We start from the raw sequence: 21,314 nt of genomic DNA on the forward strand, positions 1-21,314 counted from the left end.
ATAATTCATAAGTTAATATTTATATGATATTATTATTATAAAATATCTATTTTACACTTAAACAAATCACTATTTAAATTATTTTAAATATTAAAGTATTTGTGAAATAAATTTTATAAATTTCTGACTATATTATTTTCAATAATATCCTGTTTAAATTTCTTACCAAAATTATAGTAATTGATTATCAATCTAAATTGAGTTTATACTTTTAATATAATTTTTTATAATTTATAAGTAGAAAACGAACTATAAGAAATATTACAAAATTTTTATTTCTACTGAAATAGATGTGAACTACAGAGAATCTGACTACTAAATTTAAAGGGTTATATTTCCAAATACTTAAAATACGTCATGATGCTTATGCATTCATTTGAATTTATTATTCCCCAAAAATTATTACATTTAGAAAAGAAAAATGATAATTTTAATGAATATAATAGAAGCTAAATGTTTTAATACTTCTCTGCAAAAGACGAATGCTCTATTAAAATATATGAAACCGAAAAATATAATATAAATTCAATGGTAGTTCGAAATAACTCGTTAAATTAAAGAATTCATTTAAAATTATGCTGAAAAAGAAGATCCTTAAATAATTTGATAATAAAATACAATTTAATTTTTAATAATGATCAATGGTTTACATATGCTGCATTTTAAAAAGCATTAAACCATAATGTTTGAAAATACTTCATAAAGAAAAAGCGAAGCTTTCCATACCGATTCTTAAAATGAAATTTGAAATAAATGTTAAAACGAGAACTAGTTCCTTATAATATTCATCTTACCATGAAAACAATACAAAATTTTTACAAATATTATTAGATCTGTTGATTACAAAAAAAAAGTTGAAATTTATATCTGAAATTGTTAGTATATAATTAATTAGTATATATAGTTATTATTAGTATATAATTAGTATATAATATAATAATTAGTATATAATCAATAAAATATAATTACTTGTATAGATTATTAAGCAAAAATCAAAGATTAGTTAAATCCTATTCTGAAAAAACACTTACCATTACATAAATCATATAATTATATATGTATATTGCACTGTTCAACAAACAAATATATACTATTTAATATAATATCTTGATGAAAATTTATTTAATTTTTGTAATTAAATCAATAACTAAACAACTCAAAAAATGATAACAAATGTACTGCAATAGCCAAGTAACAAAGATTGGTGAAATAATACTGTCATAACCGAATTATGCAATAATGAATAAAATAATAAATATAACTATGTAGAAAAAGTTCAATAAGCAAATACATAATAAGCTGAACCAGATTCGAATTATTATTCGATACCAAAAGGAGACCTAAATAAACAGCTAAATAATAAACTTATTTATAACCTATTCAAAACATCTTTGAATAATTATAATATCATATAAGTATAACACATATTATGGCTAATTGAAAAATTAGAAAAGTTTTAAAAGAAAGTTCATAAAATTATAATCATCACAATATTTTACCGAATCCAGTTCCATACAGTATTCCACTTTACAAGATATAACTTACATTATAACTCAAGTGAACATTAATGGATGAAAGAAAACAAAATGAAATCCTTCGTAAACAAAAAAAGAAAAAATATAAGTTAATACAATCATTGTACATAGGACAGGATTTCTCGAAAAAACTAAACATAGGCAATGATAGTTTGACCCTCTTACGTCATAATACTCTTTGTAAAATAAAGCACGTTCTAAATATATCTTAAATTAGTACTTTACTATTTATAATTATTCATTCCTTCTTAATAATAAGTCAACAATAATTATATCAAATATCATAGCATAATCGAAATATTATTATGTGTAAAATAATAAAATATGTATATTGTCTAAATTTCAAATTTTATTTGTATTAAAGCTTCGCATTGCACTGCTAATCGATTAATGTATTAAAATTTAATATATTATTAAATTATTAAGACATTATTTAATAGTTAGAGCAAAATTATCATCATTCTAGTACAACAAAGTACTCTTTAGAACTACGTTAAAAAGATATTGGATATCGAATATTAAGAAATCTTGGAATTATTGTCTACATATTTAAAAACTTCTAATGTAAACAGGAATTATTTATACTTCATAAACAAAATAAAATAAAAGATTCCAAACGTTTGGAAAGGTATAGAGATAAATAGAAGAAACTTCAGAGAAAAAGGTTAACATATTTATTCATTATAATATATATTTACATTAAAATTTAAATACAATTATGATTGCAAATGTACTGATAAAAACACTATATAAAAATGAAATTTTTTAAAATATTTACTAATTTCATTACTATCTCAAACATAAAATATAAACTAAAATTTTAATAAGATATTTATTTTATAACAAAAGTCCTTTTTATTAATATTCATTTACCAATTTAATTGCCATATTTTGATAATTGTTGCAGATCCGGCTACCATATCTCTAACATATTAGCCGCATATTTTTATTTAATAAAATATTTTACATCGATCAAATTGATCAATCAATGAATTTTTTCAATGAAAAATTTATTTTTAAACATAATAAATTAAACTAAAATTTATGATTTATACATTTATACATTTAGTGTAGTATACATATGTATCGAAACCTACTTAAAGGGTATTTTTATATTTTTACCTGTTCAAATACTTATTAATACATTCTGTGTTTGAAAATAAAGATAAATAAACTAATTGGCATCTATTTCCTAGACCTGTTAACAATGCAATTCGATATTTTCATATACAGGTATCAAGCATTGAAATTTTGTAAAAATAAAAATGTCTTGACATTATACAGAAAATATCACAAACAGAATCATACAATTAAATAGATCAATTAAAAATATATCTAATTAGCTTATACTGTTTTTAATAATTAAAATTATACGTTTCATAATCAATTCTTATAAGGAATGTACACGGTGCCATCTTCTGGTCACTTATATAAATGCAAGTCAGAATTTTATTTCCTATCTTACTTACCGACTGTTCCATTAATTGAACTATTTTAAGTCTTATAAATATATCATTTTCACATATGATAAATATAATTACACACTACCGCGCATCTTATTTCTGAATGGATGCAATCGTTTTAGTATTACATTTACAAATTTTGTGAAATGTGCATTATTTTACATATTGTTTCTTGCTTACTGACTATTTCTACAATTTTATCCCAATAATCATTCAAACGTATTTTTTAAATTTAAATTAATTTAGTAACTTTTAAATTAACTTTATAGTTGTCAAAAGTAATTTAAGTGAAGTATACTATTTAGAGAGATGAGATATCTTATATTTTTATAATATAGAATAGAATTTGCAATTTTAACTATTATTATAAAATTAACAGTATTAGAGCCATTAAGATAAGGTAGCTAATTAAACATATAAGTATTTCTGCAATACTATAGCTTTTAAAATTCAAAATGTATTTTTCATAATGGTTTTCTTTTAATTTTTATTCCTGCGCCATCTTTTGGCATGTGCTTCAACTACATCTAAATATTCCAGTTTCTTTACCGACTATTTATTTAATATTAACGATTCTAGTTTATTAAAACTGTTTAATACAATTTATTTTAATAATTTTTCTAAAAACTAAAATAAATAAAATAAATGTTTGAAAAATAAATTGAATTATGAATCAATAGAATCGTATGAGTTGATTGAGAAACAGCACAGTTTAATATTTCGAAAATATGTTATAATTTCTAATAATATTGTTATAACCATAAAAGTAAAAAAATAAACTCAGTATTATAAATCATAATCGTATTTAATTCAGTAAATGAATTAGATATCTCAAGAATAAAATAGAACTATTATATTTTATTATTTCATTGTTCTACCATTTACAAATTAATTGTCAAAATTACAAAATTTACGCTTTTGCAATAATTACTATTATTTTTTAAAAATAAAAAAAAATTTTTATACCACAAATATAATATTACTATTCTTATTTCTTTCTGTTGAATAAATTCAACAAAAACTTGTACCTGTTATATGAATAATCATGAAAAAATAAAGTTGAAGAATAAATAATCAATAATTTGTATGAATAATAAAAATAGAACATTAACAATTTTCTTAATAATCTCCTCCTTGTTGAGCATACTAAAGGCATTTTTTTAAATGTTTAAAATTTAAATGCTTGAATAATACATACATTAGCAAAAACAATTAAATCGACACAATATATTTAAAAGAATTTTATTACATGAAATACATGAAAAAGTTTCAGATTTCATAATTAGTTTTGTATGTTACTAGTTTTATACATGGTCGTTTCCATAGTAAAATTCATTTCTTATATAAAAACAGTAGTTATTAGATCACACGTTAAAATATTGTAAAATTGACAATAATAGTAACAATCGACTGTTAAAATAAAAATTGAAATTATATTTATGCATAAAATATTATATAATAGATCTAAACTTTTTCTAAACTAAGAAATAACAATAATAAAAATAAATGTAACTTATATTGAAATGATTCAATGTAAAACCTTTTGACATTTATTTAATGTATTGGCGTCATGAAAATTGAGCCATGCTAAAAAATGTTTTTCCGGGTTGATTGTACACATTAAATTGTGTCCAAATTGTCATCATTTGTGTTTCATAACAATTGCGTACATTTAAAAAAATAATCATATTAATCTGTTTCAATTTATTATAACAATTATAACTTTCTATTAACTAAATGAATTGGGATTATAACTAAAAAAATTATAATAAAATGAAAATGTATAAAATTTATCAAGTGAAACAATTATTTACTAAACAGTGTAAAATAGTTTTTATTAGATAAATGATTTACATATAAAATTTATAAAGTGAAACAATTATTTACTAAACAGTGTAAAATAGTTTTTATTAGATAAGTGATTTACTCATTACAAACCTTATTTCCTCTGTATTACATTCTTCAAAATTCTTACACTTTACTTACTCATTAAACTATATTATCTTAATTTAACTTTTATAGTTATTTTGTAAATTTATCCAAATTTCAAGTAGAATATAATTTGTCTAATACAATATTTAAAAGTAAACAATTGTACAGCTTAAAAAAATATTCAGAAAATATTCATATCATCCATACATTATACTATGGCATTTTGCCTTTACTAAACAACAATTTGTATTTAACAAAATAAAAATGATATTAAAAAATTAACTTTGAGAAAGTTAAAGAGTAGAAAACTAAATAATATAATATTGTATCGGATTACATAACATTTATAGAATTTTTTACAAGCTAACTTAAGACTTAATATTACACGTATTTATATTGATAATGATAATTTTTAAAAACTATGTATTTAGACAGCTTTAGAATAACTTCAATTTTTATTTTTAATTCTGCATATCTTATATTTTTTTAAAAAAATGTAATTTCTTATTATTTTTATTATTTGTTTAAATATTTTTTAAGATTAGTTTCCATCGTAAAAAATAAATTATTTAAATACTAAAACAATTATATTTCTTGAATAAAGAAATAGTTTATCTATATATAATTATTATTCAATAGAAAATTACTGTTTAGAGATGTCTAATTTAAATATTCCGTAATACATCAAACATATCAAACATAAAATAATTGATATTTAATACATTTACAGACTAAAAAAATTAAATAAACTTAAATAAGGAATTATCTTCATTATAACTATATATTATAAAAGCATACATTTATAATGCAAATAATAATTGTTATCAAACACAGTAAATATTATCTATTTTCGATTAAAGTTCGCAAAAAATTTATGAAAACGCATTGATACATAAATTCTAATGAGCTGTATAAAATCATTGACTGAATATAACCGGCGTGTAATGTATATATATATATTTAACTGGCAGCCTCCTTGAAACATGATTAAGAGTGCATATCGAACTCGTATACTTAATTCCAATCGGATTTTACTTTAAATTAAGACTTATCATGACACCATATGATATCTCATTCAATGCTATTTTCTCGCAGGAGCAAATAGAACTAAACACATTCAAGAGAAGAAGAATAAAAAGGATTAAAAACCATTGATTTAAGTATAATGTTAATAAAAATGAGAAGCTTGTTGTTAACAACAATGTCAAAGTAAGCCAAGCTAATCCAATCCCATGAATTATGAAATCACATCTTATTAATTACATGAAACTGGCAACACGTCATATTCGAGACACACCTTTACTAGCCATCAGCACAACACATTACAAGGACCTAAGAATCCAATGAATTAATTAGCCCTTAATAGTCGCTTAATTTTCCCACATTTTCCTTCAACCTTCTTATATTCTGTGAAGTATCTCAAGCAAGCACGAGCTGAAAATAAAGAGACCTTAATGCCTTGTAATTCCATCTTCCAGTATATTACCGAGGCTGCCTAGGTATTGCCTAATATATTATAATCGTCTCGTCGTGTCGAGATGAGGCTTCTTCTTTATTCTTTATTTTGTCATCCGCAATCGGACTCGTTGCTCCGTCATCAAAACTTCATGCCCTACGTAGAATGCGGGAAACACCTTGGACAGGAAGATAACTCCTCAGGTTCAGGAAAACTAGACGACGTGCAATCTAAGTCGCTGGAACGCAAGACACAACTCACAGGGTATAATTTAACGCAATTCCTTATTGATTGTATCACGTACTCGTTTATGTACACTACATCCTCTCCTATGCCATTTGAATTCATCTACGGCTTCCCGTGATTCTATTATTCGTCAAAGGTTTTTGAAGATCCAAAAAGAGGAAAGGGTTCAAGGGCTGCATAGAAATTTTTTTTAAGTTTAGAATAATAAAGGTTTTAGTGCTTGTTACTGAAATCAATTTTAACTGCATTCAGAATTACTGTCCAAAAGAAATTAATCGCTTTCTGTACGCACACAATCTATGGAATGTTCTCACGAAAACAGAATATTTTGTGAAAAAACACTAAAACGCAATTTAATACTGTATTTAATGCAAACAGAACGAGATTGTAAATATCTTAGATGTTATATAATAACTAAAGTTATAAAATATAAAACAAATTATAAAATAGATAAATTTATAATACACGTGAATAATCGGAAAATGGAAACAATAATATTGGAATTTAAATAATTTCATTTTTGCTGTCAATATCAATTTAATAAAGTTTTTATTAAAATAATCTTTTCTCACACTTTACAATGATATATACTGTTTAATTTTTACAAAATAAATAAATTATATATATAAAAAAAATATTTCTAAAGGTAAATGTTTATTATACTTTTGATATCCTAAATGCAATTAAAAAATTCGTCGTCAATACTTGTACAAATACTGTTATATAAATTATAAAAAATTGTATATAAGCCCCTGCTAATTAAATATTAATTTCTTTTATAAAGTATTTCAAACAGATTATATTAATTTATTTATATTTTTATAATGTATTAAAACTATTAATGTGTATCAATATATATATATATATATAGAATATTTAACATTATACATGCTACAATATAGAGTACACTAAGATCGGATCAACGAAATTGTAATTACTAACAAGCCCAGACAAAAGAAAATGTATTAGTTAAAAAAACGCATCAAATTAAAATTTTTTATTTCTTTTATTTAAAATCATTCCAATAATATTTCTTAATAAAATATATTTATGCTCTTATTCATAAATAATTTAAGCACTTAAGAGGAAAAAAGTATAATATACAATACTAATATCTTTATTAAAAAAAAAAGTTGAGCTTTACATAATTACTTTATAAATAATCCTAATTGATATTATAGAGTAACTGCCTTTTTATGTGCAATAATTACGAAAAATCTGTTTAAGAGAAATATAACATAATTTTCAATATAATAGAATAGAATATAATGACTTTATAAAAAGTAATAAAATGGCGCGTTGAAAATAATAATTGATTAATTTAAAAGATTTTATATTCATTAAGAAACCAATATATCTAACTGTATCATTTCTCATGTGAAATGTATTCTCAAGCTCAAGTATATTTTATAGAAGTAGTAGTAAAAAAACATAAAGAAATTTTCAAACCTATTGTACTGAAAAATAGAATATAAATCTACATTAACTACATATTTATTTTATAAATACTGTGTATTATTTATTGTATTAAATTACTTAATTGAATTTAAACTATGCATAAAAAGAATTAATTATAATAGTTTTCATTATTTTATACAGATTATTTTATAAAGACGATTAATTGTAACGAAATAAGTTAGGGCAAACATTGAAAAAACTATTTTACATTAACTTTAAAATGAGTATTCCATCGTTAATGTTAGTTACATTTTTTGAAAATACTATTCTTTGTCTAAAATTATAAAAATCTATAAGGCAAATAAATGTTTATTTTGTCCTGATCTTTTTTCATCAAAGTTCAACAAACGTATCATATATATCAACACCTGTATCATATTCGTTTTGAAAATATGAACTAAAATTGGTGTAATAAATATGAGTGTATATATATACTTATTACATGGAAATCAGAGAAGGGCAATGTTTTAATTTAATAATTTTCATAGACATTTCAAAAGCATTTTTTACTATTTGTTCGGCTCGAATAACAAAAATGTAAACACCCAGAAAGGTCCGACAAAATCCCTAGCAAAGCCTACGATAGTTTTGTATTAGTCTCGCGTTGCAGCATAGTAAATAAGAAAGCGCATACGAATGCATACGCATACACACGTAAGTACATCCCTTCTAACAGGTAGAATCTTCCGTTTACATCTGAACCGTTGTTGTCCTCCCCTACGAGCTGATCATTTGTCCAAAACATATTAGTGGAAATGCCGAGAAATCGATGATTATAGTACAGCCTGGAAATTTATGGTGTATTACTATTTCAATCATAGACTGCATTTTGGACGGTCATATTCCATGACGCCAAAATATGTATATTTTAACAATCTTTCGACACACAGTGCACATACACTTGCATGTGGTTTCGTAGCTCAAGAGTATCATTTCTGAACACAGATTTACTACTTTACAAATATCCCACCTGTCCTCAGACAGTGATTGAGTGTGTCGTTGTCGTCGTCGTCGTCGTTGTCGCCGTTACCGCGCGCGTATTAAGCCGCCTCTCTCTCTCTCTCTCTCTCTCTCTCTCTTCACTCCCTGCGCATTCTCTCTCTTCACTCTCTCTCACTCTCTCTCTCTCTCTCGCGTTACCTGCGCGGCGGCTCGGCTTCTCCTTCTTCGGCGGTTCACGGGGCCTGGCATAGTGAGACCAACTCCAGTGCTGTGGCGAGCATCGAGGTGTGCGCGCTTGTTGTCCTCCTGTCGACACAAGCTACAGGTAGAGAGAGCAGAAGGTGGTAAGCAAGAATGCGAGCGGCCGGCAGAATATCCCGCGAAGATCGCTGAAGCCGCCATTTTGTAAGCGCGCCCGGCCATCTCGTCGTGACGGGCGGGACGTTCGAACGATGTGAGGAATGTGTGCGCAAAAATGCGCTTTAGTGCAATGTGCGTGTAATGTAGCGCCGTCCGCTTTTACAAACAAATAAATTCCATCATCTCGGTCTCACGATTACGAGGTACTTTACCATTCGTAGGGAGATAAGGGAAGATGGAGGAACTGGAGATGTGCTACGGTCCAGGGAGTATAGCCGGTGCCGTCATCGGAACCTTCCTCACAACCTCTTTGCTCATTGGTATCGCTGCGCTTCTCTACAAGCAGTGGCGCAGAAATAAGGGTGAGCTTATATATAAGATGCTTGTGCTCCTCGAACATGTCGAGAAACGATATAACTCTATATTGGAATTTCAAAGTGTACATTACACTATAATTTTTGCATTTTTCACTGTAAGCTATTTAAACCATCGTAATAACTAGAATAACTTCGTAGTAGAATAAATATGCTAATTAGTATAAAATGTGAATACATTTTATACTGGTATTGCAAGAATCCTAATTTGTCATAAATGGATGAAGTATGTTTTTAAATTCTGTCGAATAATTTAAAAATATTTTAATAAAATAAATTATTAATTAATAGTTCTTCTGAAAATGATAATTCATTTTACTAATCGTATCGAGCGATTTTGAAATTTATTAACAAAAATATATAATATATATGGCTTTATTTTTGTAAATCTCATATTATGACTTAATCGATGATTCATTGTCTTACAATATGTTGTTCATGATGCATGGCGAAGCGAATAATTGTCATTCCTTGCGCAATTATTGATTTCTTCTCAATGTATTTGTTCTTAAATGCTAGCAAGTAATGGCACAAGTCATTAAAGAAACTATTATATACGCATTGAGATTCTTTTATTCTTTTGTAACTCTAAATACATGAAATGCAAAGATAGTGTTACAATAGACTTTTACGATAATGACGGACAGCGGCATCGTGTATATATCACATTTGAAAATATTTACCTGACTTTATTAACACTGTTAACTCATAAATTTTATACTCAATTTTAAAGTTCTAAAAGGCTTATACATTTATTATAAATATCCGTTTTAAAAAAAAGTATATAATTTACGAGTGAAAAAAAAATGTTTTGGATCTCGTTTCGTTAATTCTAATCAAATTATTAATTAACAATTATTCAATAAGATAAATTTTACACTTCCTTCAATTTAAATAAAAATTATATCGATGCCCGATCATGCGCAACATTTGAATGAAAGCAAGAAATCCTTCAAAAATTCTCGTCTCGAGTTCCATCTCTGAATTGTTTTAATCAGCATAAATTCCAGGGATCGAGAATATATCTTTACAAACTCACTAGCTTATATTTTACATCATATTGTCGTAGCTAGTACGTTGGTACGATGCCTTTTTGTTATTCAACAAAATAAAGATCAATAATTTTAATACGAAAATAATTATTATATAAGCTCTATGTAGAGGGTACCGCCGAGAAAAAAAATAGGAATTCGAACCATCGCCACGTGAACATCGTTTGTTCACCCGCACCCTCAAGACATTTACAAATAGAAAACTTATTTAGAATACAAATAATGCACGGCATACACGAAAAACATTTAATACAGCGGACATCTAAAAGAAGTCTCGATGCCTTGACTCTCAACGATATCTATTAAGGTAGCAATTAGGATCTCACGTTTTTTTGTTTTTTAATCATAAAAATCACCTCTACTTACTTCCGTTAACAATACACTTTATCATCGGTTATGCTAGCAAGGAGACTATTTAACATATTGCTGATGATACGTGAAAATGAATTTTATCTGTCGCAATGATTTATATTATAGACTTTAATTTCATGAATTGAAAACTAATAATTATATAAGACATAAATTAACATTCTGAAATTGAATTGCTATAATAAATATATTTGTTTGTCAATTTATCGATAATTTTCGCTATAAATTATAAATGTATAATCTTAATTAAGTTCATTTTAAATAAAATTCTAAAAACTAAATGACACTATTTTTATTGTAATAAAAATTATTTAATTTATGACTTGCAAAGCAAACATTTTTGCATAATAAATAAAAATGTTTTAATAAATAAATAAATATGATATTATTTAATCGTACTGTATTATATATTAAATTATTAACACAATATTATATATATGAATTTGATTATCTTTTAATTCATAAAAGAATCAATAGACTTTAAACGATAAAGAATAACGGGAATTGTAATGTACACCATTTGTGCATCGAACTGTTATTCATTGAAAATTCTTTTAATTTTTACAATGATATAATGACCAGTTTTTTTCAGATTTTTAAAGCTCACGAAAATTGTACAAATTCCTAAAGCGATAAATATTAGTACATTTAGCTTGTAATATTAAAAAAAAAAATGAAAATGATACTGATTTGCTAAGAACCTTCCGATTTTTCACAAATTGAAAATTAATTCATTCCTATAAGTGTGTGTTTATATATAAAACAAAAGTCAATGGCTTAGGCATTTATGTATTGGCAATTAAACGACTAACGGAATTGATGTTTGATTTTCCTGAGAAAATCCATGAGCTCTCCTGGAGTTCTTAGCAAACCCGTTTTCATCTGCTTCATACACGACTGAAATCAGTAACCAATACTAAAAGCGATACGCGTCGAACGCGCTCTAAAGTAGCTCGATCAAGCAGCAATTGGTAGGAATGAATGAATGTGACGTGATGAATGACTTTGGATATCGTATTTCTCTATGATCGACAATCATTTTACATGAAAATTGTCGTTAAAAATTTATCTATAAATGAGATAATAATAGTTATAATTCATTATAATTCAATTTTTCAATCACATACATATACGGACGTCATTATTAATTGTAATTTCATTGAGCGGGGACGAGAAGAAAACATCGCGCGTTCTATCGTAAGGTACTGAAGCCGGTAGTAACGGTATTTTTTGCTACGTTCATTGGTAGATGCAAGATCACAAACGAATATCTATTAGTCAAATGTCAGGTATAACGTTTAAATGCTGATATTATCTTTATTAAATTTTTTTCATTAAAATACTATCGATATACCAATTATGCAGACAAACACAAATAAAATCTACAAGTTATTTCTCTTTATTAAATACATTCATATTTCAACGATTGATTAAATTTAATACAAATATATATACTATAATCATCTAAACATTTCATAGGTATATTTTGCTCTATTCTTAATCAAATTATTACTGTGAAAAAAAAAATAATATGCACACAATAAAAGTTAAAAATAGTTCTGTTTATGTAATAATATAATATTCATGTTCATATTGTATGAAATATAGGTGAAAAATGTGAATAGACATATTATCTACAGTAATTATATTATATTTACATATTTTGTATTTATACTGTTTTTAAAAATTATAGAATATATAATGTTTTATTCAAAAATATCAACAACTATTTTTTCAATATGCTAAACGACGTATTGCACGCTTTCAAATACGTCTTATTCTAATTTTAATTTTAATTTCGATTTAATGAAGAGGTAATTTGATTTACATTAATATATGTCACATTCTTAAAAATTATATCTAAATATATAATGATAAATAAATAATTATCATCTAAATAATCACTGCAGTGCAATTGTCTTTATCGTATTTTTATTAAAAATTTTCTAAATAAAATTACATTGACAATTTAACGTAAGAGATATATATAGATCATTCAATTTAGTTTTAGAAGGTACTATGAAATTTTATATCATTTAATAATTTAATCTCATTTATTTATTCGTTGTCATAAGTACATTAAATGTGATAATACTTATTATTTGATACTTCTAAATTATTATTCAATATGAACAAAAATTATATATTTATGAAAATTTTAATAAATATCCACCATACACCTAGCTCAACGTATAATATAAAGTAAGAAATTTATGTTCATGAGTTATCCTTTATGATTAAACTTAGATGTGAAATTAATTAAATTGTAATTAAATTAAAATATAAAAAATATAATATTTTCTTAAAACATACGTGTTTTTTTTATACAATATAATGTGTTGAATGTGTATTTTAAATAATGAATTTTGGTTATTTATGGAAAATTAAAAAGCTAATATTTTTAGAAGAGCTGAAAATTTTTCCTTATCATTGCCGTTATTATTCATTCTAAAAAATTAATTTTGTTTTAATTTAAGTTTAACGTAAATGTTTATTTATGTTATGTAACAAAGAATACTAAGAACAATAATTTAAATACTTTTTTTTAGATATAGTTAGTGTTTCGTATATTTATAATATTTGACACTTTCATTATAATAATGAATTTATTATATTGATTATTTTTATAATTGATATTTAATTTTAATGAAGAATAAGAAAAATATAAATATGAATTTTCACGCAGAAAATGTTTGTTTTATTTTTCTAATTAATAAGTAAAATAAAAATATCTTTTTTATCACAATATGATAATTAATCTATGTATTAAGTATAAAATAGAAGTTATTATAATTAATAATAACTCCTAAATACAAATGTTGATTTGCAATATTATCCAATAAGTATGTAACATCCTTATTGAATTAAAACGTCAAAAACACAAAACTTGACATATATAGAACATTTTATATGAAAGAGAAATATTAAAAGAAACAATTTATTATACGTGACTTTACAAAAGAATGCTTTAACCAGAAGTCGGTATTTAAACAATTATAAGAAAAACAATAGTAGGAATAAATTGAAGAAAGCCGTATTTCCAATTTTACAATGGAATTTATTATTTATAAGAAATGCTGTCCTTGCTCGACTTTACAAGTCACTCTCGTTGTGCAAATACGTATGATAAATTGCCGGGTTCCCTCTGAATAATCTATCTTTCATTACACACGGTTCGCGGCGCCATGCAGCACTACATTGCTTAACAAATTGTTTGCTTTCTACATAATGTGCGCGTGCACAGTCTCACTGGAACCGTGTGGTACATCATCAGACGAATAGAAACGGGTGGAGAATGCCGGCAGTATCAGGTGGAGGCGGTTGGGAAGGGTATCACGGAGCAGCTGGATCGAGAGGGGAGTTCAATAGGGCCCCACGGGGAACCGTGGAGTGGGGCACCAATAGGTACATACGAGGGGACCTCGCATACGGGACCACGATACCACGATCACTCGGCCGTTTACGAGCATCTCGTAAATCCCCTCTCAACCAGACTTATTTTGCACAGCCGGTATTCTTTACCTCGGCGATGTGCGCCTTACCATATCTTGCTACGCACAAATTTAATTGCACAAATTTAAAAGATACGGGCCCCGGGTCTATTCCCCACCCAGGAAAACAAATACTCACAAAAGTGGTGACGCTCTCATACCCGGGATTTAAAGGTAAGCGTGCCATCAACAGGTGGAACGTTCCTCTTATAAAAGATTTTTTTAATTTTGCTTCATAATGTTTATAAATACGACTGTAGGTATAAAAATTCGTGACATTCTTTGAAGTTTTCTATTTTATACTTCTACGACAAACATTTCTGTTCAATAACAGATTACCTTAAAGAATTTATTCAAGATCATTAAAATTGTGCGATTGTGCGTACATCATCTGCTTACAAATTTTTACATATTTTTGTACGTGTTTTGTTGTTTAATAATAATCAAAATACTATTAAAACCGGTCGTGACCTTTGATAATACATAAAAGATCTCAGAATCCAATTTACCCGGATGAAACTCGTTTAGCGAAGTAAAACTGTCACGTTGTAACAGTAATTCACTTTTTCCCTACCAAATGCAAATAGGTGAAAATACAGAATATCGGTAATTAGAAAATAAATCAATCATTACTGGCTGCCGCAACACAACGAATACGCTAAGCAAAACAAACGATCGGATAATAATAAGCATTTAGGTAGCATTACAATGCCACTCGTGCCTACTATATAAAGACAATCGAAAAATGTAAGAGATATTGCGAATGGAGAAAAGCGAATCATGCCGTCACCCTCCAACTATGCACGCACGCTTTCTCCACCCGTCGAATACTTTTCCTTTATTTTCATCCCTGGTACAACTAGTTTTTACCGAACCGCATACAATGTTCGAACTCCAACTTACTTATCAACCACACTTTCATCGAATTTCGATGGATACACTTGATTTAGACGCCATGCAAACATTAAAATAATAAGCCGTTGAAAGACGATCGTTAAGATGATCCTTTGCTTCTTTACCAATCACAGTTTGAAATCATTTATAATCTCTATACTATAGTATTTTGGCAATAGCCATTCAAAACATAATGGCAGGTTATAAAAACGAGCTTTAAAGATTTTATATGTATGTGACAATTTACAAAAATACACAAAATACACTTTTTCTAGTTTCAGACTAATCTTTACACTTTGCTAATTAGAATATTAATTGTATATTCTTTCCTCACTTTCGAATGCCAACTGAAAAACCACCTTATGTGCGTAAGATAATGATCTCAAAGTTTATTGGATCCTTTGAATCTTCTTTAATTTAATGGCGAATAGATAGGTGCTAATTTAATGAATTTAAAAGATGAATTAGATGCATAAAATTATAATAGGTTGACGATAGTTCATTTTTTAGTGTTATGTGGTTAATTGATCGATTTATACTTTTTAATATTACTAAATACGTATGTATTCATTAATTCCAAAATGCCTATATGTATCCAATGTAATTGACAATTTAATAATCCGAAATAATCTTATATTATTAACATTATTTTATACAATTTATATTTACTTAAAATTATGTTACATTAATGGATTTTTATTTTTTAGAAGATAAACAATGCAACACATAGTTTAGAAATTTTATCTGAAATAAAAACAAAATTCTAAATATTTGCTTTTCACATACTAAGTATTAAATAAATAAAAGTAAACAGAGATAAAAGAGTAATCCATAGAAACATTAGTTACATTAGTTATCACTGGAGCTTATAAAACTTTAATTAAAACAATTTTAATATTATACATATATAAATTATTTTCATATATTATATTAGTTAAATTATGTTCATGAACAGAGATATTTTTTTTCAAATTTTGTACCTTTATAAATGCAACAAAAGTCCAATCAAGAAATAAAATAAGAATCAATTCAAACCGTGTAAAAATGTCGCACTTTCTGCAAAAACGTTATTATTTATATGCGTTTGGTAACTTTTTGTTTCAGTGTATAAATGAATGGTGATCATAAAGTAGACATCAACAGAATTTATTTATTATGTTAAGGTACTATTTCATCGCTCCTAGAAATACCATTCGAACATTATTTTAAAAAAAATTTTTCATGCGAAAAAGGCATTTAAAATATTCGTTAAGAATCTCGAGCTATGATTGAATTATGATAAATCATAATTACCAGATATTTGGTTTCGACATAAATTGAAGTACTTTGACTTCATTTATCAGCGTAGAATTCCATTCTAGCGACAATTTATTAAATTTACTGAAATGCGAAGGCAGTTCGTCAATCGTGCTTCTTATGCAATATTTTGATGAACATGAAAATGCTGATACGGATAATAATCTGAGGCTTTTTTTACTTTAATATAAAAATATATATTTCATGTATGAAATATCCGATTAGATTGGCATCAATTAAAGACCGCATTCTTAAGATTATGGGAGTTACAGAATTGCATTAAAAAGAAATGATAGATAAATAACACAAATCATGAGCACAAAGCTACATTCGTGTGTAAAATAAGGAGAAAAAGATGGCAGAAGACTTTAAAGTGTATAATATGAAAATTCGCCGTGGGCTGCTACGAAACCTCGCGAAGGCCTTTAGAAAGTCCTCGCGATTCTCAGCACCCCCCCCTGCCCGGCTTGATTCTCCTCTCGCCACATGCGCTCAAGATACAACAACACGTGCACCGGATTAGTAGCCGCGTTTTTTAATCGTGGAATTCCACGGGCGTCGTGACCCCACGCAACAAAAAGTCACATTGAATGTAATAATCTTTGTTTTTAACTGTATTTTTATTAGAAATCTGAAACACAATTTATGTGGTGTGGGTTAGTTGACTTTTTCAATTTTTTCGAATCGTCCAATCATGAGGACAACACGATTTAACCTCCTAGTATACATTTTTTTGGTATTCAATTCGTTGTATTATTTAATCAGGATGGAACACATTATTACATATAATGCTAAGCCAAACTGATGTGGCATGAAATTTCTCTGATACTTTCTAACTTTTATAACTAAGCCTGCATATGTAAAAAATTATTGCTCCAATGGTATTCTTCTCTGTATATATATATATATATATTCGAATTTTTAATTAATAATTTTACTTGCCTAATGCTGATAATTAGTTATTTTGCAATTACACACATTTATATTAACTAAAGGTATAATTCAGAAGTATAGGACAAAGCTATCATGTCATGAAAAATACTATTTGCATAAATCTTAACATCGGTTTAATGCCCAATTTAATTCCAGTATTAAACAATATACTTTTGATTGTAAAAATAAAATTACTAAATAAAAAAATGATTCAGCCGTAATTAAATGTAAATAAAATACCTATTAAAATGAATGTTCGAAATTGAAAAGTACTAATAGTAAATTTAAAGTTTATTGTACTGAAGTGCAGTAAAATTTAATTAGTTTTTTATCGATGCTAAATTCTTTGTTAGATGTTTCAAATACTATTGCTGTATTGTACCAATAAACACTTAAAAAGTAGCTTTCATTTTAAAAAATTTATGAATATTGTGTGGTACAGATTTCATATCAGTGAATATGTTTATTTTTGACAATTACTACGTAATTAGAATTTTTTTGATTATTATAAAAGTATGTGTGTAGTATATAGCATAATATTAACAAGGGCAAAAATAAAGCGTTAAAGAAGATTTTTCATAAATACTTTTTTGAATTTGGAAATTTCATAAATTACTATTTGGAAATAGACGGATTTTGAAAGACTTTTAATTAGCTATCATATTGTAAATATAAAAATAAAAAAGGGATCATGTATTGATTTACATATATATATATTTTCACATTCGTCTCATTCCGCATTTATTTCCTATGCATCGTTAACCTCTACGGGTTCATTCTTGCTCATCGGGTAATATGCTCAATGTGTGTTTTCATTACTTTTTTGGATGCTGATATTACCGGTCAATTCTATAGTGTTGATGCTCATATTAATGAATATATTATAACGTGTACAAATAACATTAACAAAAGCACAAACACCTTTAGAAAAGTAGAAAAATATGACGTTAATATTTTTTCTTATCTTAATCTTAAGAATTCAATATTTTTAAATAACTTTTAGATTTATGTTTCATAATTATTGATCGTTGAAAATAAGAATATATTATAAAGAGATTTAATGAACAGAAAACATATTCAAACAAGTAAATTAATTTTTGCTATTTTCTTACAAGTTGCAACAAACTTACAATTTTTAAATTGATTCTATATAATTTACGTATAAATATGTAATACACGTAGTACAAATTATTTCAAAACTTCTAATGATTAAAATTTCTATACATTTAAGCATACATACATTTGATTAAAATGAAAACTATAAACAAATATTACAATAGAAAAATTAGTTCAACTCACCAAATGCAACTTATTGAAATTTATAAAACTATTTTAATTTTCAAGTATCCTCTATCATAAACAAAAAAACCTACAAAAATATTTCATTTCTATAAAAAAAAATTTATACTAAATCTGTAATATAAAAATGAATTATCGCAATTCTTACTTCAGTAAGTTGGTCATTATTTGGCATATTATATTGAAAATGAAAGTAAACCATATGATTTCTGGTACGAAAAAAATTATGATAAAAAAATCGAACCATTCAAATTGCATTGATATAGCTGCACATATAATATTTTCTATAATGAATTTCTTTGATCATATAATAGCGATGTTATTTCGTACAGTAACAAAATTCAAAGATACTTGGATATCAAAAGCATTCATTCTGTTATTCATATTAAAGATTATGTCTCGTATTTCATGTTAGCTGGCTTTTTATTTCATGCTTATAAGAGTAAATATTTATTTAAAGATTATATGCTATACGAAACTTGTTTTTCTACATCCGAAAATAAATTATTTTGCATTTTGAAATAATAAAATATGTCTAAAATTAATATTTAGATATAAAACTACTTAATTCTAAATGATCTAGTATAGAACAATATTTCTTTATTTAATCATACTCTTCTGTCGACAAAGTATTCAAATAATGTATTCTTTGATTTATAAAATTATTTTAAAGGGAAAGGATTTAGCTGCAAAGTATAAATCTAATTATGAAATTTGTGGAAGTATATTACTTGTACGAATATTGCTCTACTATTTTTTAAGAGTAACAATACTTTAAAGATTATTGGAATCATTATATTTTGAGTATTTTGAAAAATAATTAAAAATTGCAATTTTATAATCAGAGCTGATAAAATGTCGAAAGAAAAACATTTACTAAAGTTGTTTTAATAGAATTTGCTACAATAAACATTCATAAAATTACTTCTATAATAAAGTAATTATAATTAAAATATAATCGTGAAAAGTTCAAATAACGACTTTTTTACGATATATCTTATAAAAAATGAAAACCTAACATTTAATAAATATGTGTTGTTATACAAATTAATTAAAATTTCTAAAAAAAGGAAATTAAATTAAACAAATAATAACATTAAAATAACGTTAAATTAAGCCTGTAAAATTCATAATGATTTAGTATATTTGCATAATGTTTGTTAATTATTATGTATACACAGTGCACAACATATTTATCATCTCAAATATTTACGTACACGATATAAATATTATATTCACGTTTTAATAAAATAATGAGGGTAAACCAATGCTAAATTTCTCATCATTATTAAATAAAGTTATTTGGTATTTCAAGCACTATTAATCATTCTTAATATATCAAGTGATTTTCAACAAATCGCATTTATTGATATTACAGATTCTTCGTTTAGCGCTCTCCGCCCGTTTATCTCACTTTTATTAAACAATTTATTTATACTATTGACTTTTTTATATGTACCTTGAGAGAAAGTGTTGAAAACGTGAACAGTATTGGAATTGCTACTATCAACTAATAATTATCGACTTTTTCTCTTTTGTTGCGTAGTGATTTTCTAAAGTGCCTTGAGAATAGAGATTTTCTTGGTTATTAAAACATTTAATCTGTGTTATATTTTCGTACTATTAGTTTTCTCTGTTATTATTATATTTTAAAAATTTTTTTGTACATTAAATTTGATTTATTTTATCAGGTATACTTGGTAGAGAATTAAAAAAAAAAATATATATATATATACATATATGCAGTTATTTTGTATTTTCAATTACGAAATTAGTATTTAGCTATTTAAATTAAGTTACTGGAAATATGATAATACTAATGAAAAAACACAAAGATAAATATTCATTCAGGTTGAATGAGTTACATACGTGTACAGAAAAATTCAATAATTTGCAAGAATACAAGTACCCAAAGAAGCGAATTTACAATTTTAATGGTATTGCAAGTACTTATCTAATAGTAAAAGAATACACACACAATTGCAAGGAATTCATATTGACAATTGATGATTTGTGAATCCTTGATTGATAAAAAAAATAGAAGACATATGTTTCATTCTAAATGGCGAACCGAATTTATGGAAACCTAGTTAAATTGTGCAATTGACCTATAATGCTCATTTATAAAATGCCGCATACTATTATTGTATAGTTAAAATCAATGTGGATTCAAAATACTCTTGATATAGAACGACACTGTGTAAAAGTTTGATA

General features: G+C 25.8%; 1 protein-coding gene across 1 annotated transcript in view; it reads left to right on the forward strand.

The window, feature by feature from the left end:
* The first annotated feature begins 9,270 nt into the window (after nt 1–9,270).
* LOC105366420 (uncharacterized) overlaps nt 9,271–21,314 on the forward strand; it is a 41,198-nt gene continuing 29,154 nt past the window's right edge. Inside the window, exon 1 of the mRNA XM_011504866.1 lies at nt 9,271–9,754. Coding sequence (XP_011503168.1) covers nt 9,628–9,754 — 127 coding nt within the window. The 5' untranslated portion in view covers nt 9,271–9,627. The remainder of the gene's footprint in view (nt 9,755–21,314) is intronic.

Source organism: Ceratosolen solmsi, unplaced genomic scaffold, assembly GCF_000503995.2.
Source record: "Ceratosolen solmsi marchali unplaced genomic scaffold, CerSol_1.0 scaffold10, whole genome shotgun sequence".
Taxonomy (NCBI): Eukaryota; Metazoa; Arthropoda; class Insecta; order Hymenoptera; family Agaonidae; genus Ceratosolen; species Ceratosolen solmsi.